The sequence below is a fragment of the Apostichopus japonicus genome, chromosome 4 (genome assembly GCF_037975245.1).
Source record: "Apostichopus japonicus isolate 1M-3 chromosome 4, ASM3797524v1, whole genome shotgun sequence".
NCBI classification, from domain to species: Eukaryota; Metazoa; Echinodermata; class Holothuroidea; order Aspidochirotida; family Stichopodidae; genus Apostichopus; species Apostichopus japonicus.
In genome coordinates this window covers 27,503,644-27,528,138 of record NC_092564.1, presented here as the reverse complement: position 1 = coordinate 27,528,138, position 24,495 = coordinate 27,503,644, and the positions used below count along the sequence as shown (strand labels likewise).

The 24,495-nt window shown below is 39.0% G+C and overlaps 2 protein-coding genes across 2 annotated transcripts in view; one reads left to right on the top strand and one right to left on the bottom strand.

The window, feature by feature from the left end:
* The first annotated feature begins 1,460 nt into the window (after positions 1-1,460).
* Positions 1,461-23,958, top strand: LOC139967019 (uncharacterized). Its single transcript, XM_071970620.1, has 10 exons — positions 1,461-2,322; positions 6,480-6,545; positions 7,653-7,738; positions 9,665-9,726; positions 11,986-12,155; positions 14,818-14,983; positions 15,133-15,188; positions 19,299-19,410; positions 19,726-20,030; positions 20,912-23,958. The coding sequence occupies exons 1-10, from the start codon at positions 2,178-2,180 to the stop codon at positions 21,028-21,030; spliced, it is 1,287 nt and encodes a 428-aa protein (XP_071826721.1). The 5' UTR covers positions 1,461-2,177; the 3' UTR covers positions 21,031-23,958.
* LOC139967018 (cilia- and flagella-associated protein 337-like) overlaps positions 21,622-24,495 on the bottom strand; it is a 31,911-nt gene continuing 29,037 nt past the window's right edge. The window contains exon 31 of the mRNA XM_071970618.1: positions 21,622-24,493. The gene's annotated coding sequence lies outside the window, so the exon portion shown is untranslated. The remainder of the gene's footprint in view (positions 24,494-24,495) is intronic.

Below are 24,495 nucleotides of genomic sequence, written 5' to 3'. Positions count from 1 at the left end.
AGGACGTCCGTATGAATAACAGACACACACAAGCCCATATACACTGTATATAACGTTTTCTACATACATTGCACGTATAATGTCCACATTAACACACATGTTATTTAATATATTATGCGATACAGCAGATGCCCAGGGGAACATTTTGGCATGTAGGTGACCTTATATAGTATACCCTGCACATACCCCCCCCCCCCCCCCCAAACATGAGAGGTATTATCATGTAAAAGAAAATAGTATTGTTACAGGAGAGATATGAGCTTTAAAAAACATAAAATATGGTTTAACGTGAAGCAAATTTACTCCAATGCTTTCTTATATTACCGAAGAGACTTGCAAATCATGGGGCATGAAAGCTTGGCCTTCTCGTGGTACGCTACCAAATTTCAACGATAGTGCATTGCACCTTTTGTACATAGGCATAAAAACACGTTAACACAAAGGTTATCCCAAAGTTGCGAAAACCTGCATCCAAAGATGTATTTCCCAAACTGTCAAAGAAATGCTAAAAGGAGTATTTATAAGCTTTGAAAGCTTTGGAGGCAATTTAGCATGTCTATAGCATATCTATATAGCATATCTATATCATAGCATATCTATATCATATCTATGTCATATAGCATAGGCTATCTATATCTCTATTTTATGTCACAATATACAATTCCTTTCAGAGTGTGTTTCATTCAGACCGGGTGTCTTTATCAACAAAATAAAAGTTTTGACCGCTTAGTATGTTACTGTATATGCATATATTTGCATTTGTATATATACAACTTGAAAGAGAACGAAATGAAATGATGTGCACATGCGCATAATAACTTAATACTGTATAGGGAAGGTCGCCTAGAAATACTAACATGCTCAAAATATTAGCTTGACAAGAGCAGAGATAAGATACTGAACTATATAGTAATACTGGCTTTAAAGAACTGAGCTAAAGGAAAACACTAACCTGCTGAGTGAAGATTCGGGACACACGAGTCATATTTTCAGAGGAGGATGGAAGGGTGGGGAGGGGGGGGGGGGGTTGGTAGGCGCGAACCAAGGGGTGTGTCGAGTGGAACGTTTTGATCTAATTTTATACCTTAATATGCTAATACACTCCTCCATTTAAAATCGTGGATCCTCATCCACCCTAGGTTGAGACGGGTGGATATGATATCCCTCCACCACGAGGAAGACTCAGGCTTCCTCTCCGACACACCACCCCCACACTCTCCCAACCTTCCTCTCCCCGTACCCTTTCTTCTACAAACGTTACCTATACTAATACACTCCGGGTGTTGGGACGGGTGGATATGAAATTTCTCCACCCACGAGGAGGATTCGGCCTTCCTCTCCGACATTCTACCCCTCGCCCACCCTTCCAACCCTCCGCTCCGCCGAACCCTTTCTTCTCCAACACAAACGTTACTTACCTACTTTAGACTTTCAGGTCAAATTACCATTTGGGCTTTAAACGGTGAAAGTTTGGTTCTTAAGCCCTGGAATTCCAGAACCGCAAGTGATCCATGAAACACCCATCACACCGATAAGGTTCTTCCGGTTCAGATAAAGAACATCGCTCACCTCTGTCTCTGCAAACAATCTTTCCCCGACACTTTACCTCAAGTTCGCATTTGTCACCATCTATCTATTTTCACAGTGCCCCGCCCTAAAACAATCTCCCATTTTCCCCAGCGATTTAACTGTCCGCGTAATGGGATGAAAGAGCTATTTGTATAAACTGTGCTACGATGGTGTCAAGTTGCATCTGACTCGCCCACGAAAAGGTCAGCTCCCCGAGCAGAATCAACCAGAAATCAGTCTGACAACTTGTGTATAGTACCCCACTTGAACGTTCAGAGGTCTCAGTGGAGAATATATAGGATTTCTGCATGCATAACGCAGTAACATCAGGGCTGCCACATTCCATGTGTACAACAACATATCTATCTTATGATAGAACGCGATATCATCGTAGTTATTAGCGTTTTATAGAGGGATTCTTGACACGTTGGTGGTACAGTTGTCTCAATCGAATTCCACCTGCATACACTTAATGTCCATATTGTTTGGTTTTATATCTGGGACTACAAACAGAGCCCTCGTTTAGATTGGGCGAGGCGAGAAAACATTACAAGGTCTCTCAAATCGGTTAAAAAGGAGAAAAAGAAGAAGAAGAAAAGGAATACAAAATGGCTCATGTGAAGACAATTACGGATCGTCATTTCTGCGGACATCTTTGTGAATACTTAGTATTTGCACTTTTACTCTTCTTGTTCATAGGAGTGAGCACTGTACCTACCGCCACAGCGGACATGACAACGGATACATTGATTGGTAAGTCAAACTTTTATAAGTTATTCAACTCAGTGTAGGTGTTTTCCTCCCGAGGAAAGTTAGGAGACTGTGTCTCCTTTACCAGAGTCCTTTAAATGTATTTTGTAGTAGATAAAGCCGTCTGTCGAAGGCACGCAATGAATAAGATTTACGGGCATGAAGGGTACATCGTTAATAATAGGCTATATAGTACATTATACACAAGGTGATTTGATACAAGATCACGTTCATCTCTCTTGTGAATGAGAAGTTTATAGTTATAAATTTCGATGTTACAATGTTATATCGTAGTATACCGTGTTACCTAAAGTGCATGGTTATATCCAATAGCGATGTTTCAGTTGCATTGGACTTTGATATTTCATCCTTCCACCCAACCATCCCCTCCTTCTCCACCGTCCCTCCCACGGACCGTCGTCTCCATACAACCCAACCCCGCACCCCATTCTCCCTCCCACTCCACCCCTCCCAATGTTTAGTCTAAAAAACTGAGTTTAGCGGTTGAATTGACCCTGATTGACCTTACGTTAAATTATAGGGAACTATTAAAAACAAAAACAGAGAATTAAAGGTCAGTAGTATATGTAAATATGCTAGACAGTCAAATAATGATCGCACAGGTTCAAAGGTCAAACTTCCTAATTTGTTGCAACCTCTGAAGCATGTTTCCTCGCAATGTCTTATTGGGCACCTTTCACGTTCAGTGAATACTTTGGAGAGTCAGAACGTCGAGGAAAATACTTTTCAAAACGTTAGGAACCTTACCGTGTAGTGTGTGTATGCGGTGGGGGGGGGGGGGGGCAATAATGCAACACAATAGAATACTATACAGTTGTGTCTATTCAAATCATCGAGTTGCCCTAGCCTATACCTTTAGCCCGGTAGGCTATAGCACGCATGCACTAAAGCTTGCATGCAGATGTTTGTTTGAACTGACGTGTGTCCCAAATTGTATATTGGGAGCTGCCTTTGATAAAGACATATGTACACATAATAGCTATATTGAACCAGGGAGTTGTCATTAGAATAGCAGTCCCCTGCCTGATGGAACTACAAAGTCTTTGCCCATATTAGCCAAGTCCTTCTACCCTGTGAGACCGTATACCCTATTGAATGGAGGCCGGTGAGTGGTATTTTGACAGCAGATGGGTTTTGTTTTGTGTTGATAAATAGCATAAAACTAACTAAATACCCTAACCCCGCAGGGCGCATTTTGGTAGCGAGCGCCACAATTTTTTGCGGCGAAGTAATGAAAATAGACTCGTTATGGAAGTGCTTCATAACTGGAGGCTAAATGTGAGCTTGACGGACTTGACGGACGTGACCAACGCTAAAACTTGATATTATAAACAGACAGTCATTGTCCTGACCACCTCACGGTAATTTATAACGTCAGTTCTAAGTGTGCACTATTTATTACTGTACATTGTGTAAGATTTACACAGTGGCCCAAACCAGTGGAGAAGGTGACGAATAATGTAGAACCCCGATTTTACCATGTTGAGTTCACTGAAGAGAATCATGTATATTTTTCAATCAGGTTATCAGTCTCCCTCAAAACAGAAAACTAGTCGACATATTTTCTTCAGAGACCTTTGAAGTTTAAATCAGAATAAAAGGCAAATCATAAGCATCTAAACATTGTGTGCTTATTTTGGTTGCTATTTTTGTAACTCCTCCCCACACCTACTCCCACCTCACCTCCCCCCCCCCCACACATAACCCCCTTAAAATCCCCAGCTAGAAGACAATGAATTGAATGGGCCTGTACCGAGGCCGGCTATCGATCATTTTTCCGATGCTTACTTTCCATTACAAAACATATACTTCCTTAGGGTTGTCGACTGTATAGTGTCTATAGCCTAGTTTTATTTCAAGTATTACGGGTGACATGCAGACCTTCAAGTTTGTCGAGTTCGGAGGTTTTTTTTCCAGATAATAGACATGCCTGTATTTAATATTATGTATACGAAAAGTGTGTGGGCGACGAAAGATTTAAAAGTGAATGAAATCATTCTTTGATTTATTTACCTTTATCATTAACCCACATTTGGTGAAAGAACATTAAGATCATTTACAGAGATATCACCTATGCACCGCTTATGTCACAATGATACGATATGGGTTGTGTTTTGGTAAACATGCACATGTCGGAAGCGTCTCTCCTGACGTGTATACCTTTATAGAACCTGTTGTAATGTGAGTACCATGCAGACACATTGATGACGTCATCGAGGAATGGAGACATGGGAATTAGGTTAAACTGTTCGTGATGGCTTTGCTGTCATACCTTATAAATGAGGCCCACTTACAGGACCAACATAGTATAGAAAGTCTTGCCAAAATATCGTCTCAAATCTCAGTATACATTCCATATAGGCTATAGACCTATTGATCCTAAATGAGAAATATATTGCTATAGAAACCAGTCAGTTGAGACAATATCCCAAATGCTAATACCTCTCTAAACTGTCCTCCAATACCATGCTTCAAAGCACCCGTATTGGCAGTACAAACAGTTCCTAACCTTATCTGATATAAACATAATATTCATACTGCAGCTCATAATGACACTACGAGTGCTCTGAAGCGGGACTTATAACAGTACAGTATAGAAATATTTGAAAGAACTCCAAAGTGAAGAATGGGAATTAATGTAAACAAACACTTCCAGCTCGGTGATACCTTTTAAAGAAAAGTCACCCATAGACCTAATAATAATGATTATATGTAGCCTGCACCCCCCTCCCCATATCCCCACATCAGATACTACAAGTCTACACCCTCAATCCTTTACCCCCATACATCTTGAAAGAGGCGGAAAATTTCCGCTCCCCGATCCCCAGATCAGACCCGCACAAAATCATCAGCCTGTATAGTGCTGCAGTATTAAAATGTATGTAAGTTCTGCAGTGATGCCACTTTTAGCCTGGGCATGGCAAGTTCCCTCCGATTTCTGATCACACACGAACCCTTATAAAAACCCCAGTATCATCCAATAGGGGAAAACTTATCCTAACATGTTTGTGGGAGGTGTTCATTATGCATTAGCATCCTGATCAATACGTTATTTTCGTTTCTGCAAAGATGGTTTGCTGTGTATTACATTCTTGATGTACCTTATAGCATTCCCCGTCATATAGTTACGCTATTGCAGCTGTCACGGCACAGTATGAATTCAATGATATGGAGCTTCGCTTAAAGGAAAATATTAGCATCCAAGAGGTTCTGTATACGTATTTGAATGCGCTCCCGTACGTCATCTGCTGTACCTGATGATACCAACAGCGTTCAAATTGACGATATCAACATATTATGTTATACCCTGGTTATTATACCTTGAAAGATTTACTCATGGGGCGCCGTTGGTGCACCCTGGTGTGCTGTCGGGAACGTCTATAAACGACTAAATTACTGGCTTGTGAATGAAGTTCGGGAGGCAATGGAAAATTAAAATACTACAACACCGCTGTGAGTCTATAATCATAGCTTGTTATGTGTATAACTTTCATTGCATGTAGGTTCTATATTTATATCGTTTACCGTGTATAACTTTGAAAGCCTTTCAAAGCGAACGGAAGAACAGTTTTGAATGAAAATCACAGAGACGGTCCCACTTCATGTAGTAATTGTTTTTATTTATCGATCCCTGCCAGTATGATTATAGAAATCATTATTTGTCTACAGAAATGCTTACAAGAATTATTATGTATGGAGTTTCCAATTATCATAAGAAGTAGCATAAGCGAAATGACAAATCAATTGACCGAAAAAATGTATATTATGGTTTTTTTTTTTTTGTAAAATGGAAGGTGCATCTAAAGAGATGTAAACTAAAATGGTGCTATATATTTTGCAACTTATGAGACAATGTTGAAGAATTTCCGACTGTATAAGTTGTACTGCACATAATTATACATGTTGTATTTTTATGAACTATACACTAGGATTTTTTTGTTATTTATCTGTCGGCCAGAGGGGACGGGGAACCTCCTCCCCCCCCCCTCACTCCAGGAAACAAACGTGTTTGGTTGCGCCCATGGTAGCTATATATGGATCTTGAAATGCAGATAAATCAAGCGAACAACCTAAATAAATTTAAACCCTATATCTACATATAATGCATACTTTCAATTATTTTCACATCTTTTCATCAGAAGTTACAGTACTCGCAACAGAGGTGGTTGACAATGGACCAGACGTTGGACCAGACACTCGACCAGGTGAACTTATACTTTATATATATTGCGGAAGACACGCCGTGAAACTATACGTTATAGTTTACATGTATAGGCTGGTTACTTATATACTATTGTGTATATTGTTGGTGCCTGAAGGCTTCTTTTTCGTAATATTCATGGTGTCCTTACTACAATCCCTCTTGCCAAGCCACAATATGCACATGTATTCCTGCCAGTGAATACTCACCAGTGTATAGCGAAGAGATATTAAATCGAATAGATATGTACACGTACATATTATTGCAGCCAATTAGAAAGCCGGCGATTTATATGGTTGTATTAAATCGAAATATATACGCGTATTAATTCGAATATATACACGTATGAACTCGGGTATAATACGCGTATTAATTCGAATATACACGTGTTAAATCAACTGATTGAATACGTTTATATATACGTTAGGCCAAATCTGAATACCGTGAAAACAACCTAGCATAAAACTTCTAGCTTTGATCAATCTCATATCTGCCATTATGGTCAAAGGTCACTGCGGTCAATATAAAGTCAAACCTCAAATTCCGACAACCTTGTAGTCATCATAACAATTTCCAAAGCGAACATTTAAATAAACCTGAGTCTTTGGTATGTGGAACACTTAAGTACATTTATACAAAAATCATTTAGGGTTTGTATACCTCAGAGGTCACATGAGGGTCGATAACACCAAACGCCAGAAGTAAAGCTTGGATGAACTTCAGAAGTTCAGATAGCTCCAGAGACTACTAGAATGGTTATTGCTTTATGAGAAATTGCTGTGTTTACCGGGCTTTCATCATATTTGTATTAACCCCATACTGGTTACTAAAAGTCATCCGTGGTCATAGGTTGAGAATCTCGTCTGCATATTCTCATAATATTATACCATGCATCATTTACAGAAGCAACGTTGCTTAATTCTAGCATGAAATCTACACCAAAGAGAAAATATTTCACCTCCTATGTTTTATAAGCAGCACCTGTAAACAACGGATGGCAGCAGCTATAATGAAGATCGCGACGTATCATCGGTGGCCATATTAAAACTTTGGGGAAATTCTTGCGCCCAAATGTTCTGTGACGTATTTAAACTGTTTGATCTGTCTACAGGTGACGTCATCAGAATCCGGTTTACTATCCTGAAGAAGACTGTTTCTCATATTTCTAGTGCCTTGGAAGATGAAATCGCCTCTGAGGTAACAAACAATTTGAGTATGAAACAGTAAACTGTATAGTAAGAGAAACACATTCAAAATTTGACTCTGTATGAAGGGCTTCATAACATAAATCTTAAATATAACTTGATAAGGAAGTCCTGAGATTTAGAAATGATAAAGAGCGTGTGAGACGAAGCACGATTTTATCCAATGGCCTACAGCGTCATAATCTTCGTCCGTTGATGACAAATTAAAATATTGTTATATTAGTCACTTTATGGACCAGCTCCTTGTGTATAATAATCCATTTATTTTATACATGGGACTATACATGACTAACAATTGCTTTTGTCTATGAAATTGGAAATGGTTCTATATCATCGGAAAATAATTCAACTTCATGAGGTAAATCAAGTATAATTTTATAAGAATAACATTTTTGCTTTCAATAATTGCGTCAATATCAGACAACGAAAAATAAAGACAGTTTTATTTGGCGTCCATAATGAAATGTCTTCTCAATAGGCGCCCTGTGGGCCTAATTCGGCCCGCCATAGGTTTCAATCCGGTCCGTGGAAGAAAAGGCCCATAATCCTGCACTAATCGGGTATGCAGACTCTTAAGGCCTTAGTCATGGACATACAAATAGCCGGCCACTATAGTGAGAGTTTATGATTCTGTCTGCAGGCTCTTTGCTTCAATCGATAGTTTTCTGTGCAGCCTTTCGTATGAATATATGACATCTCAAATTATTTGCGCAATAGGCTATATTTACCACATGAAGGAAGACATTTCAAACTTTCTTACCTATCTCACTATAGTGGCACAAGCTATACGGTATATCAAGATGGGAGTTGGAACAACGTGTTTTTTTTTTTTTCGTGTTCCTTATTCGTTTAGAAATTAGAATTTGTAACGCTAGGTTCATTTATAGAAGTAACCTTTTTCTTTTTGTCAATGGGAAAAGTGTCATCCCATACATCCACTATAATACATAAGAATGAAGCAGCTATATTTACAAACACATGGACAAATTATTTTGTCGCTATACTATCCTATCCTACCCTATCCCATCATATGCATCTACCATAGTTCTCTGCATATTTACACTTTCTCTGTTCAGTATGGTCCGAAAAGAAAAAGTTGTATTGCGTTACTTATCAATGAATCCAAAGAGAGGTACACGAATAACTGATAACATCTCCGATTGAAATACCTGTCAATTATTAACATTTATGAGGAAGCTGGGATAAACCTGTTGGCACCACGTCCTTATTTCCCCCGGGGCACATCTTCAGATGTCAATGGCTATTGTCCAATCAGGAGAGTTGTTGGTCCAATTAATTGCGCTGCATGCAGCTAGTAATGCGTGGTCCATTCTCTGAAAGTCAGTGTTTCTTTGTGTTAAAACACACAGCCACTGTCACACATACCCCGCTTAAATATATATATACTATAATTCGGGTCTGTTTTCTATCCGATATTATCGGGCAATCAAATTGACATCGAAACTGATATCGGTAACTGTTGGCTTGTACAAATTGGCAATTTTTTTAGGTAGATTTGTGAATAAGGGGCTTCTCTTTTGCTATCGGCGAGAAGTTGAGTAAGGGAGGATGGCTGAAAGGTTACACGTTATTCTTAATGTAGGAGGTATGCTAAAACTAAAACTATGTAGAACTGATTTCCGGGTGGTTCTGCAATTCCAACTTAATTTCCAGTCATTGATGAGTGTTAAATTATTTAAATGTTTCATTCAGGAAAAGTACTTCTACGGTGGTAGTAAAATGCTGGTTGAAGTTTGAGCATCAGTGGCGATTATTTGACTTTCTAGCATTTTCGGAGCCAATATTGAAGACCTTTAAACCCACAACCGTGCTTGACAGTTACAATTGTATTAGAATCGTCATCTAAGCCATTGGACGAAATAGACGAATTATTTATATTTTATTTCTTTTCAAACAGATCAGCGGGTATCTGTCGAGAAACCTGACTTACTTTCGGAAAGTTGAATTAGTGTCATTTAAGTAAGTTTGACGATATTTAATTAATTATTTATATCAGAGATTTCAAATTGGGCATTTGGGCAAGAAGTTAGAATTACGATATATATAGCCTATCTATGCGTTTTATGAATATGCATGGGGCGGTCATCTCGAGTCTTCTTCTCTATTCACTGATCCGATGCTCATTAAGTTTGCAACCAGATTGAACTTTCAGTGTTAACCAAATTGTGGTTCTGCAGTGGTGAGCTGATATACAGACTGCGGTTTTCTTTACGCAACTTTGAAATTACCTTACCACATCTCATTGGGTGATGTTTGCTAACAGGTGTCGGTTCTACAGTTTATATGATAAATGAGTCACACATTACTTATGCATGCGTTCCTGATGACTACAGACTTAAAAGCTGTGGTGTGGTTGATACTTCTTTGGTGCAGGGTGATGACTGCAAAACTCCAAAAGTAAAGCTTGGATTTACAGGGGCGTATCCAGGGGGGCGCAACAGGCGCGCGCCCCCCCCCCTATTGGCCGTCACCAAAAAAAAAAAAAGTTTAGCAAAAAAAAAAAAAATTGATGACGACCTTTATGTGAGATGTCGGTGATCGCTCAACCCCCCCCCCCCCTCCCGTATGCTTTAGGTTTTGTTTGCCAAAAAAAGGTTCTGGCGAAGTTCGGCGGCATAATAGTTTTAGAAACATAGATGGTAATTGTGTTTGTATTATCACTATAAACACTAAATGACATGCCAGCCATACTAAATTGTGCATTTTGTGTCCATATTTACTGGAAATGTTACTTATTATTGAGGTCGAAAAATGGATCAAATATGGCCATGGGCGGCGATCCTGGGTGGAGGGGGGATATATCCCCCCATGAAAATGGGTGGAGGGGATGTAATGCACCATATCCCCCCCCCCACCAAATGCCAGGGATAAGAATATTTTCATGCCTACATTTATGCATCTTCGTTAATGTACGGCTCTTTTTTAGCTTCATTTCTCGCCTACCATAAACGCAGTGCGATCTTTTCAAATAAAGCGTCTTTATAAAGCAAAAATAGTTGACTGTAGGCTTCATTAGCCCTATAACAACAAAATGTATTATTGCGCCCACGGTATTGATATAGTACATATATGCACCCTCATAGTATCCATATAGGCCCTATAGTAGGCCTACACACGTACATGTTCCCTCGAACAGCTGAGAATCTCATGTAACCAGGGTAATGCTTAATACACGTTTCACCTGGATGCCCTAGCAATCGGTACCTAGGAATGTAACTATGTGTAATTGTGTATTGCATGTGTATAGGCCTATAATAGCCTGCATGAGGCCATTTTCTTCATCGAATAATATAACAGAGCTCTCGAACATTCTAACGTTGCGCCTGAAACAAGATTGACAGGGGCAATTTTCCCAAAATAACACCCGAAATTAAAAAAAAAGTATTTTGGATCCTGATTATGAGATATTTCGGACATGACATCCCTATTTTAAAGTTGGGTATATGCCGCTTGGAAACCTCGGGAAGTGCCGTTTCCGGCCATCTAGAGGGTTTGTTAATCCCAAAATTTTCTTGTACGCTTCGCGCCAACCTATGGTGGCGCTACGCTTAGATAGTCAACAAGGTCATATCCCCCCCCCCCCTCCTGGGAAGTACGGATCGCCGCCCATGCATATGACACCATTTTGCATTTCAGCCCTTCTTTGAAAGCAAAAATTGTACACCCCTCCCCTTAGACCCATCCCCCAGGACGGCGATCATTCATGCCTGGCGCCCCCCCCCCCCTATTGGAAAATCCTGGATACGCCCCTGGATTTACAACATATACTCAGTGTGTTGACTGACCTTATTTAGTAGAAGATCCCTACTGTTTTCTGCGGATGTCAAAGGTCATTTGAGGTCAACAGAGGTCCTTTCTTTCAAACACGATTACTCCAATAACAAATCATGAATTTATACTTACTCACTTGATATGTGTATCCGCCTTACTGAAAAGAAGACTATAGTTGTTGCTTTCTGCGGAAGTAAAAAAGGACAAGGTACTTTGAGGTCAGCACTGGTGAAAGTCTGAAACATTCTAAACACGACAACTCCAAGAGTTATAGCTTGGCTTGACTTCATATTTGGTTTCTGTATCCACCTTGTTAAGTTTAAGACTACATGTGCACCGTTTACAATTAATGTTCTCATAATATGTATAGACTGTTAAATATGGCAAGAAATCACTAAATGCCTCTTGGCATTTCTGCTTACATTTCATCGTTCTCTCGCCATCTAGCCCTCGAAAGCAGGAGGAAGTGTCTGTCACTATTGATCTTCATTTCAACCAGAAGTTAAACGATTCGACCAAACAAGAAATCTTCAAGATGTTGTACGAGTTAATCGAGATAACTGGTTCTGTTGGAGAGTTGTCCGTAGATAATTTCGCAGTATCTGCGAACAATGACGGTGAGTATCGGAGAACGTATTCGAATAACATGTTTAAAGATGTTATTACTTTACTCATTATGCAGGTGCGTATCCAGGGGGGGGGGCGTTGGGGGCGCGCGCCCCCCGGGTAAGAAAAAGAGGAGAGAAAAAAAAGAGAAGAAAAAAAGGAAAAAAGAGGGGAAAAAGAGGAGGAGAGGAAGGAAGGGAAAAGAAAAAGAAGAAAGAGAGAAGAAGGAGAAAAGGAGGGAATAAAAGAAAACGCGAAGACACCGGGAAGAGAAAGAGGAACAGTGACATCATTACAGCGCTGAAGGGTAACCAGTGACGGATCAATGATTTCGTAAAAGTGTGCCTCACCCTACCCCTTACACCGACAACTCCATTTTTTTTTACGTTTCCATTTTCCTCTCTCACTAATGATCTATATATATACTATATATGGTCTATCATAACGCGTGTGTAGAATTGTGCTATGAAACCAACTGTGGCTGGTCTCGAACTCGACCGTGTCGTCGGGGAACATGACGCATTTTGGGATGGGGGCGACCGCCCCCCCCCCCCATTTAGCATTTTTTTAAATGATATCGCTAAGTAATTTCAAACTAGAAAGTGCTTAGATGCAACTTACAAGGCCTGGGAAGTGTCATTTCCAGCGATCTGGGAGACATTTTCGGCCAAAATTTGCCTATACGCTTCGCGCTAACAAATGGTCCTGGATAGTGCCATTTCCAGCCATCTGGGAGGCATTTTCGGCCAAAATTTTCTTGTACGCTTCGCGCCAACCTATGGTGGCGCTACGCTTAGATAATTTGCCTACAGGCTTCGCCCCTCACTTGGCAAATTCCTCGCCACGCGCCTGTTCGAATTTGTAACGCAAACAGCAGATATCACATCATATCAGTGAGCGTGAAAATGGCGTTCCAGGATGAAAATCCTCAAAACTGTCCGACTTGCCTGAAAAAATAACCAAAAACGCAGTATACCGCGGGATGCTAATGTAAACAACGACATGTCTCATGTAGATGTATAAAAAGCATGGAGGTCCAATTATGTCAAAACTCTCTTTTACATTAGTAATTGCGAATTAGGGGCTGCACCCCTGCCGCGCAGTGGCAGAGCGTCCATACGGTCAGGGGGCGGATGCGCCCCCTGACGGACTCAAATGGACTGCTGGCGCCTTTTTCAGCTCTTTACCACTTTTTACTTATTCTAGATTATTGACTTTTTTATTGCGCTCTCATCTACTTATTGACATTTCTCACATTTTGTTGGTGTAATTTGGCCATGACACCCTATTCTTCGTTTATCTGCAAATTAGCCAGGCCCTGAAAGGGTCATTTCCGGCGATCTAGGGAGTATCTTTACTGAAAATTTGTCTGTGCGCTACGCGCAAACCAGTGGTGGCGCTCCGCTTAGATAGTGTCGAAAGCGCCCCTACAGACCATTCTCGCCCCTCCTGACCAATACCCCTAGCTCCGCCACTGCCGCCGCGCCTCCTACGCCTATGTGTGTAGTGTTCGGTTTCGGAAATATCTGCTATTTTTTCATTTCCTTCAACCAAGTTTTATAATAGCCGTTATAAGAGGTTTAATATTTGTACACCAATAAATTAACTGTGTCTGAATTTTCGACAATTTCTGACCAACATTCTGCATCACACATCCCTCTACTCGTGCAATTTTGACCGGTCTGTTAGGGGTTGAGGGTAGTTTTTCTATATTGGTTGTCCATAGATGAAATTTTGTACAACATTATGGGTATGTTTTGAAGCGAGTTTATTCACGAGAAATGTGAATTTTCAAATTCTGAACAAATTTGGGGCTTAAAACCTTGAAAAGTGGGGCTGACGGGTATTGTGGGCCGCGACGTAGAATCACCTACAAAAGCTAAGACCCACAGGACATGCGAGCAGGTCGAGCATGACGTGTGCCGGGTTGACAATCTTCAAAAAGGTTATGGATGGAAAAAAAAACTATTAGGAGATACTTGGTTCTCAGGCCAAAAGTGTACATCTGGTTGGTCATTTCAAGCCCGAGAAGTGCCGTTTCCGGTGATCTGGGGGGGGGGGGGGGTATCAAAACCAGAAATTTTCTTGTACGCTGCGCGCCAACCGATGGTGGCGCTCCGCTTAGATAGTAGTTCGCGCCCCCCGGGTTAGAAAATCCTGGATACGCGCCTGTTATGTAACATGAACAGTCGACGAAGAAGCAAGCTCGAGGTAGAAGAACATGAGGTTCACTATATCGATTTTATAACCTATAGTGTTTCATCAATAAACCAAAGCGGTACTCGATAAAACTATCATCAATAGTGGTGTTGCTTGATATCGTAGAGTGCGGTTATGCGACAGAATGGTGTAGTGTATACGCAGTGCTATAACTTGCGATGACGTGGTGTTGGTAGGGGTGCGGATTGTGATGTTGGTACGTGTTAACAGTGTTAATAACAATGGTAGTGATGCTAATTTAGTATTGTTGATAGAGGTGTTAATGGGTGGTTTTGATGATCATCGTTAAAGTGGTAGTGAGAGCCTGAGTTAAGTTATATTTAATCAGGTTGATTGGCTATTACAACGTGATACTCCGAGGACTGTTTGTTCGTTTTATTACATGTTGAAATATGCTGATTAATTATGAAATCACGAGATATATAAATTAATTGTCGTTTCTTCTTATTCAAGGCGGAATGTATGCATACAACTACTGCAATATCAGCGATAGGGGCTGCCCCACTGGTGTTCATTGCAACGGCGAAGGACATTCCTGTACGGCGACCTGCGATGAAAATACCGAATATTGTCTGAACGGTGGAACGTGCATGCCTTTCTCAGATGTCATACGATGCGAGTGAGTTTCTCATGTTGTTTGCGTTTCAACGCCTCGTTCATATTATTCTTTCAATTAATAAAAACAGGACTAAATTAAATGTTTATCATATATAAATGAATCCTTTTTATGGAATATATATGAAGATAATGTATCTTTTACTCTTTCAGGTGTCCCGAAGGCTTCTCCGGCAACGATTGTAAATTTACCGATGGAAGATTGGATGGTGAGTCGTTCTTCTTCTCATTCTCTCTCTTTCACTCTTTTAAAGAGACTGAAAATTCGGTCTAATAGCTTAGACTGATTCCAATGACCAATGTAAACGAGAGGACTGATAAACTGTGTGCGTGTGTGTGTGTGTGTGTGTATGTGCCATGCGCATGGTATCAAACTGTTACACACCACCATATGACGAAGGGAATCGTAGGATCTCACATAGTTTTCACATTGATACCCTAACTTGAGTGCAAAATTCCCGTTGTTTCTTGGTGCAGGAGGAACTTTAGTTGGAGATGACAGAGGCGATTATTAAAACTTTCGTCGTGCCCCCAAATTAAAAATGTATAGAAGGCATGAATATTATCATATATATTTATCCAAGCACCAGAGGTATTATTATACGCATATACTCAATATGTCATGGTATTTAGCAACTAAGAACTTACTCAATAAAAACCCATATCGGACGGATAATACATTGGTTGCATTGTGGCGGTAAAAACGTTTCACTGTTGTCTCATCTACTCTAAAAGCAGTCAATACTTAACATTTTCAGCTCATTTAATTTATAATGTATAAATAATCATGTGCATTACTTGACTTCCAAAACTTCCTTTTCTTATATATTTCTTTATACTGGTACTACGCCTGTAGTGACTCTTAGTCAACTGCCCATACAAGGGTGTTGTTAACTATTAACCTCTCACAGACTCACAGACTAAATTTCATTAAAGCTATTGATAAGAAAGGTTATTTCCCGTATAACACTCATGGGCGGCGATCATGGGGGGGACGGGGGGGACATGTCCCCCCCAATATTTTTGTTGGGGGGATATAGTATCAAATATCCCCCCCAATATTTGGTGGCATAGTTTTTTTTTAAGCATATGTTTTGTATCATTTATGATATCGCTAGTAATTTCAAAATAGAAAATGCTTAGATGCAACTTTAAAGGCCTGGGAAGTGCCATTTCCAGCAATCTGGGAGGCATTTTCGGCCAAAATTTTCTTTTGCGCTTCGCGCCAACTTATGGTGGCGCTACGCTTAGATAGTCTAGGTACAAGCTTTGCCCCTCCCTTGGCAAATTCCTCACAAGGCGCCTGTTTAACCATGTCACAATTTGTTACTATATATGACCGAAAGTAGTTTTTACTTTTTTTCGAAATGAATAGCTAGACGGACCGCATCCGTAATGAAATTTGGTTGGAATCTTGTGTATGAGTGTAAGTACGTACAATCACACATATGATCCACATCGATATGGGTTCACTGGGTTTCCATTTGGCCTGTTTCCTACAAGATTTCTAACCGCAGGTGCTTAGCCAAGGGAGGGGGGGGGGGTGAAGGGTGGAGACCGCCCTCCCCCTCGAGCATATTTTTTTTGGTATTTTCTATGATATCAAAGTTTTATAGTAGCCGTTATAAGAGGTTTCAATATTTTCAATAATTTAACTGTGTCTGAATTTTCGAAAATTCTTTGAACAACATTCTTCATCATACTTCCCTCTACTCGTGCAATTTTGACCGGTCTGTTAGGGGTTGAGGGGGGTTTTCTATATTGGTTGTCCATAGATTAAATTTTGTGCAACATTATGGGTATGTTTTGAAGTGAATTTATTATTCAAATTCTGAACAAATAATGGGCTTAAAACCTTGAAAAGTGGGGCTGACGGGTATTAAGGGGCGTTACGTAGAATTACCTACAAAAGCAATGATCCACAGGAGATGCAATGAGGTCGAACATGATGTGTGACTGGTGACAATCTTGAAAAAAGGTATGATGAATGAAGAAAAAAATCTATTAGGTAAAACTTGGTTCTCAGGCAAAAGTGTACATCTGGTTGGTCATTTTCAAGCCCGAGAAGTGCCATTTCCAGTGATCTGGGGGGCTATCAAAACCAAAAAATTTCTTGTACGCTGCGCGCCAACCAATGGTGGCGCTCCGCTTTGATAGTAATTCGCCTGCATCCAAGCAAATGTCCCCCCCAATATTTGAAACAGATCGCCGCCCCTGATAACACTTATAATTGTAGAAAAGTATTAAGAAAATGACTTAAAAGGACAACAGAGAGCTTATCGATGCTGTAAAAGAGTGTTTATGATAATGTCGTTTAGAAGACACCGTAGATAGGTAGCGAGGATTTGTCGCTGTAAAATTCGCAAACGGGGACCAGAATCGGAATATTTTGGACCTAATGTTACAGTCGTCCATTGACCTTGAACGGAGGGGCCTACCGTGAAAACGTACGGGAAATTCGTCCATTAATATCTCAGCGAGACGATTTCACAGGAAACAGAAATACCACTCAGAAGTCTTTAGATGTTATCATTATTACAACCATTCTGAAAAATAACTTTGAAAAGCAGATTAAAAGCATGATGAAAAAGGAAATTCGGTTCAAAAAACGATGTCACTACGGATGCCGGTGAACGACATTTATACAACGTGTGCACGTATGTACGGTAATTCCATCCTAAAGTTGAGAGTTGCTCCATGCATTACGTCAAGGAAAAAACAAGAACACTGCATGTCACGTGGATACCTCTTGCCTTATGATGGAGTAGTATCGGTGTGTGGGGGTTTGAGGAAGGGGTCAAATGACGGTGTAACCAGGGAAACCGATAATTTGTCCAATGAAATTTCAAGAAGAAAATTCGAATATTTTTTGTTTATTAATGGCTGTTCTCGATTATTGTTTTAAGGTGTAGTTACACAAATAAAAAAAGACCCATTAGACAATTCTTTAAGGAACAGATTCTTATAATTTCTTATTAAAAACTAAACACGTTTAATTCCATTTGGAAAACGTAGATTCAATTTCATTAATGCTATTTAAAACAAGCTTCGTGATTTAGTATATTTTATACAGCTATACATTGCTTTCATTGAAAGATAAAATTGTATTACATATTAAGTGATTTTATTGTTTTAACAGACCAAGGGAGAGCAAAGCATGTTCCAAGGAAAAAAAAAGAGAATGTATTAGAAGTCATGAGTGTCTGTGTGGAAGCAGGGGGGGGGGGGGTGTTTTGTCATTTTATTTTGAGTGTTAATCAAGTTGAGTTAATAAGAACGAAAAAAATAGTAATTACTATGACACTTTCCAACTGTTTTAAAAGAAGTTGAGCGAATTGCTTGCTGTAGGATGAGAGCTGAGGTTGTTGAGTTTACGACGACCATAGGTTATTTACCCGTATAACACTTATAATCGTAGAAAAGTATTAGAAAATGACTTAAAAAGACAACAGAGAGCTTATCGATGCTGTAAAACATTGTTTACGATGACGTCGTTTAGAAGACACCGTAGATACGTAGCGAGGATTTGTCGCTGTAGAATTCGCAAACGGGGACCAGAATCGGAATATTTTGGACCTAATGTTATAGTCGTCCATTGACCTTGAACGGAGGGGCCTACCGTGAAAACGTACGGGAAATTCGTCCATTAATATCTCAGCGAGACGATTTCACAGGAAACAAAAATACCACTCAGAAGTCTTTAGATGTTATCATTATTACAACCATTTTGAAAAATAGCTTTGAAAAGCAGATTAAAAGCATAATGAAAAAGGAAATTCGGCTCAAAAAACGATGTCACTACGGATGCCGGTTAACGACATTTTTACAACGTGTGCACGTATGTAGGTACGGTAATTCCATCGTAAAGCTGAGAGTTGATCCATGCATTACGTCAAGGAAATAACAAGAAAACTGCGTGTCACGTGGAAACCTGCTGCCTTATGATGGAATAGTATCGATGTTTGGGGGGGGGGGGGGGTTGAGGAGGGGTCAAATGATTAAGGAAACCGATAATTTGTCCGATGAAATGTGTTGCTCCATGCATTAGGTGGAAACCTTCTACCTTTGATGGAATTTTCATTTTTCATGGCAAATGTATTAAGTTTATCATACACGGTGAAACCAATGTAGGGTTAAAACGAAGCCACACAATGCAAAACATTGTACGTTGGTATTTTGAATTGCATTCACCGTAAAGCGCGGGGTCACTGGGTCAGTTTCTTTCTTGTATCCAACGTTGATCAATACAATGAAATGTAGCTTTATCACAAATATTTTCACGGTTTTATAAAGTATTAATATTTTCTTTCTTTCCTCAGAGACCGCACGGATTATTTTAATAGTGATCGCTGGGCTTGTGGCACTTCTGATCTTCCTTCTTCTATTATTTTGTCTGTGCAGAAAATGTCAACCAAAGAAGAGACCAAACAGGTTGGTTTAGAGAAGATACTGTTTGATGTAGGTCAGGAAATCATTTGGTAAAACGTTTTGCTATCAATAAACACTTTTAGAGCCCATCAAATGAATGAACTAATCAATCCATCTATCATTACCTGGTGAAATCAATGATTGAATGAATGTAGAATATTATTAAATAACAACGGCGTTTTCTTGCTTGTAATATTATTACGAAAGAATTTCATTTGTTCCCTCGTTGGTAAATATCATGATAAAGCATGATTAATATTATGATCATTATTATACGGCACTGATGACGTAAGAACTGTTTCATCTCATTGTTTACAGAGAACTTTTTGGTGTCGAGAACGTGGTTGCTCTCAACTGTCGTGATGAAATAGTGACGGTTGGAGGTGTAGCCATACAAACGGATGATTCATTTCTATTGAACCTTTCACATGCTAACGGCGTTCCACCAAAACCTGGCTACTCCCATAAAGTCATGCAGACGAATGAGTCATTTCTGCTAACTCGCTCGCAGAACCCAAAGGTTGCTCAGGTGAAGGGACAGCCACATGAAAACAGCCAATCGGCGAATGGGTCATCTTCATCTCCAAGTACCAGCGAGGGAGGTGTCGACGGGAATAATAGAGGTATGCCATAGATAGGTGTTTTTGTATGCGTTATAGGGATACGATAAGACAAGTTGTAACTATGCATATAAGATTAATCAGTCACAATGCTGTACATCTGCAATAATTTGAGCGAGCAAACTCTCAAATGCGTTATTCTGAAGCCAGCGAATGGTACATTCAAGTACTCGTGCACGGTGGTTTAAGGCTATATTTGACCTATATGTTATGCTTGACTTCTAAAAGCTATATCGCAAGAAGAAACAGATCTTTTGAGCGTTGTTGTACTTGATATATAGCCCTATTGTTTTTGGCTGAGGTCAAAGGTCGTGTGCGGATAAGCAATATGATAAGTCAATTTACATAGGCTTTGTTGAACCTAAGGCTTACACTCATTAGCTAGATCTATCTCAGTCTGTGTGTACATTAACCCATTTTTCATGTGGAGGTCAAAGGTCACTTTTGAGTGTTAAAATATCTCATCTTGTCAAGCACAATAGCTCATTAAGGAAAGCATTCATTTGCGGAACTTCATGATATCGTATCAGGATCATATGAGAAAGAAATGCCTTTTTATAATCCGAAATGTCACTTGATACCAAAATATTTTTGCCTACTATATATATATATATATATATATATACATATATATATATTATATGTATATATATATATATTATATATATATATATTTTATATATATATATATTGACCCTAGGGAAATGCTCAGTCTGTTACAGGCGCTGTATGATTATCTCACTAGGCCAGTGCGATAACATAACACGAACGAGTAACATAGTTATATATGTCTACCTGAATTAAGACTACGTAATGATAATTTTCATACCAAGAATAAACGATCTGGCATACCGATATCCTGTGCATTTTCTTTGTTTATATAGAAACAAGGCCGATTTCAAATGGTAACAACTCACCTTCCACTACAGTAACCGTATCAAAGCCAAACGTTGGAGCAACCCAGACGGGTGGCAGTCTTCCTCGTAACATAGTGAAAGTTTGAATGTTCACAACCACGCATTCGACTCCCAAGTTGGATAATACTAAACCAGATAAAGCCAGATAAAGCCTTTCCAGCCCATCCGATCCTTCACCCGACTGCGATGTATACCTATAATATAGTTCTTTACCCACTGGCTTACAAACTAAGTTGCCTATTTGTGATATCATTTTAGTCCATGAATTCAACTCGAATTACTAATCCATTTTGCGGATTTGTAAACATTTCTTGCTCCAAGTTATTTTCTACTAATTATGTTTTATCTGTGAACCGTGGTGCTCTGGAAGAATTGTATATCTGGGATGTGGATCAAAGGAAACTATGTCAAATCATGTTCTTCGTCGAAGTTGTCCTATGAATGTATTACAAGTCACCGTGTATTAATCACATATACCACAGATATGGCCTTGTGATGATGAAATCACGTGACCACAAGCTTCAAAAGTAATATGAGCGGAGTTTGTGTTCCACCTTATAAACAGTGGCCTTGAACCACACACGTTATTGTTGCTAAGTGTTCATTGTTAAGTGGTGAACGTTTCACCTTGATTTAGCACAACATTTTAATACTTCTGCCAATATTGTACATAGAGATATAATTTTTTCTACTGTTTTTTTTTTTTTTTAAATACGACAGTCTTCCGAATAAACGCCTTAAACTATGGCAACCAATGGTGTCAGCCTGTTGAACATAACATAATCGGCCTATCAATGGCCTATCAGAGGTTGCCTCTGAGCAGAAGTAAATTCAATGAAACCTTTGTATAATATCCCAACAGTTTAAACTAGCTTGTTTATAAAGACTGATTTTCCAAATATGATCCACGTTGATAGGTCGAGATAGTATATGATGGGCAGATGAATGTAAGATGACGTCATCTAGACGTTTAATAACATCAATCAAAATGTTAAAAGCTGACGAATCTTCGTCAATTTTGAAACTTGAGATTGATGGTTTTCAAGTTCAGTGTTTTAATGTGTTTGTTTTCCTCTACTGTGAATGTTCCACTTCATTGTATAATATTTAACCATACAATGTTATAAATTCTAAACTGAAAGGGAAAGCTGATTTCCAATGATAAGAACATAAAGTCATTTTCGGTTTGAGTATTTTGCATAATTCAAGTGTTGTAAGACCACGACAAATTTATAACGTAAAACATATCGAAAGTATGAATATTTATAATGCCAGTTATGAATATTCATAACAGTGTAAAGTAAATCAGCCAATTGTGACAATTTTAATGCTATGCTAATTTCCGCTCTACACTGTCCTCCCTTACCATGTTTCAAAGCACTCGTACTGACAGTTAAAACAGTTCCTAACCTTTATATGATAGAAACAAGATGACACATACTACTCATACTATCAGTATGAGTGCTTTTGAAGCAGGACTAAGTAAATAATTGGAAAGAGTGCAGCTCTCCACCTCTTCTTGTAGCAGCCACTGCAGCCAAACCCTAACCCTTGTAGGACTCCACACAAACACAAAATATATATAGCCTACTTTAGTATCGACGCATTTGGCAAAAAACATCGTCAGTATCAAACAGTCTGCACAGTCCCAGTGTGAAGAGGACTATATGCTTAGAATTCAGTTTGTCAAATATTTGCCTTTAATAATGTTTTGTTCTCATATAGGTGAAACTGATGATCTTCCTTCAAAGGGAATCTTTGTGATACAGATTTCGATTGCGATCTATAGAAGGTGCCTTATTATTACCGTAGGAGGAGACGTCCATGTTTACTTTGTAGTTTTCTTTTCTGAACTTATTCTTTTTGTTTATGTTTTGTGTATTACTTTTTCGCGATATAGTTGTTACTCTTGGTCATACTTTAAGCCATATGCAGTCGTATTCTTGTTTCGCATATTATATTTATTACTATGATAATGGCGCTGTGAAGTAGACTAGCCAAAGCCGTTTCCTGTTGGCACGCTTTCATCACCGAGCACGTAGCAATGAGTTGGTCTAGTTTATATCTTATTCTATGGTTCATGTACCTAAAGAGTTTTATTGCCGCGGCGTTGTAATTGCTTTTACACCTATTGCTGCAGACATTTATTGTTTAAAAAGAAACAAATTTGCTAATTTATTCTAATGATGATGTCACTATGGCTTTATTTTATGATGGAAGAGGCAGTTTGTTGTTCTATATGTGTATTGATTTTAAATAGGGTCAAAGTTTGGTGACCAATCATGCATAAAGCCTTCTGTCTATAGTATGTTAGTTATAAACAATTTAGTAAGTTATGAACAATAGTATGTCAGTTAAAAACATTCATGTATAAGTTGTCTCTGAGCCAGTTTAGAGGGTGCATTAACATTACAATCAGTCTTGCAAATTTACCTGCAATGAGATGAACGGTGGGTCACTTGGTTACAATAACATAACCAAAGTAGGCCGACCGTGCATATTTTTAACTTATTAAACAATTAGCAGCATATCGAACGTATAGGCTGTGGGCTACGTGCCAACTTGCCTGTTTCGTGGCATCGTTGTTGAACATACACCTTTTGGAATATGACGTCATGCTAAATGTTACCTTTATTTACTTCTTATTTAAATATAATATTCCGTCTTTATATTTATCCCCTGAAAATAATACCACAAGTTTATATATTGTGTAAGTATAAGTTCAATATTATATTTTATGTCATAGAATGCCGTTGCCTGCACACGCCATCTAAGCCTAGTAATGTTGTAAGTATAACAGTACAACTAACCCACCCACCACCCACCTCATGTAAGAAAGGATACTTTCACCGTTGTATTTCCGTCCTATAGAAAACAACGTTGTTTTGTGCTTTATTCAATATCACCATTAGACACTTTTCTACTACACATAAGTAACTTTTTGTTAATGCCCATATAAGTCTTTAATCACATATAAGAATGAATAAAATTGAATAATGGAAATTATTTCAGTAGTAGTAGCTCTCTTGCGTATTTATTTGAGCAAAAACGTGATACGTGGAGAACATTTTGTCCACAGAGACTCTAGGGGTAGTGGGCCTATATTACCAATTGTAGTGGTTTCTTATGGCATTCCACCTTCGCCCTACTAGACCCCTGCAGTAGTAGTACAGCAAACCTGCTTAAGGCTATCGCAGTATTCACTTCTGCTGTGAAATGTGATCTTGTTTGCACCCACATCCTAAAATTTTCAATCTATAACTACTAATCCTCGAGATTAGTAGCCAATTGAAAGCGCGCCCTCTATTGATATATATATCTATCTATCTTGATATAGTTGAAATTTTAGTGAGTTGGAAAATCCAGAACAGTGGAAATACTTCCAGCCTCCACCGGGATTCAACCTGTCTCCCGCTTTACATGCGATATATATATACATATATATATATATATATGTATGTATATACATTCATACATACATATATATATAGATATATATATCTATATTTGTATGTAGATGATCGTGCAGAAAAGTACAAACATCTCGACCT

Excerpts from the sequence above, each read along its gene's own strand:
- LOC139967019 (XM_071970620.1), top strand. The coding sequence starts at position 2,178 with ATGGCTCATGTGAAGACAATTACGGATCGTCATTTCTGCGGACATCTT. Across the intron at positions 12,156-14,817 it reads AGTATCTGCGAACAATGACG|GCGGAATGTATGCATACAAC; the intron begins GTGAGTATCGGA and ends TTCTTATTCAAG. Across the intron at positions 19,411-19,725 it reads CCAAAGAAGAGACCAAACAG|AGAACTTTTTGGTGTCGAGA; the intron begins GTTGGTTTAGAG and ends CATTGTTTACAG.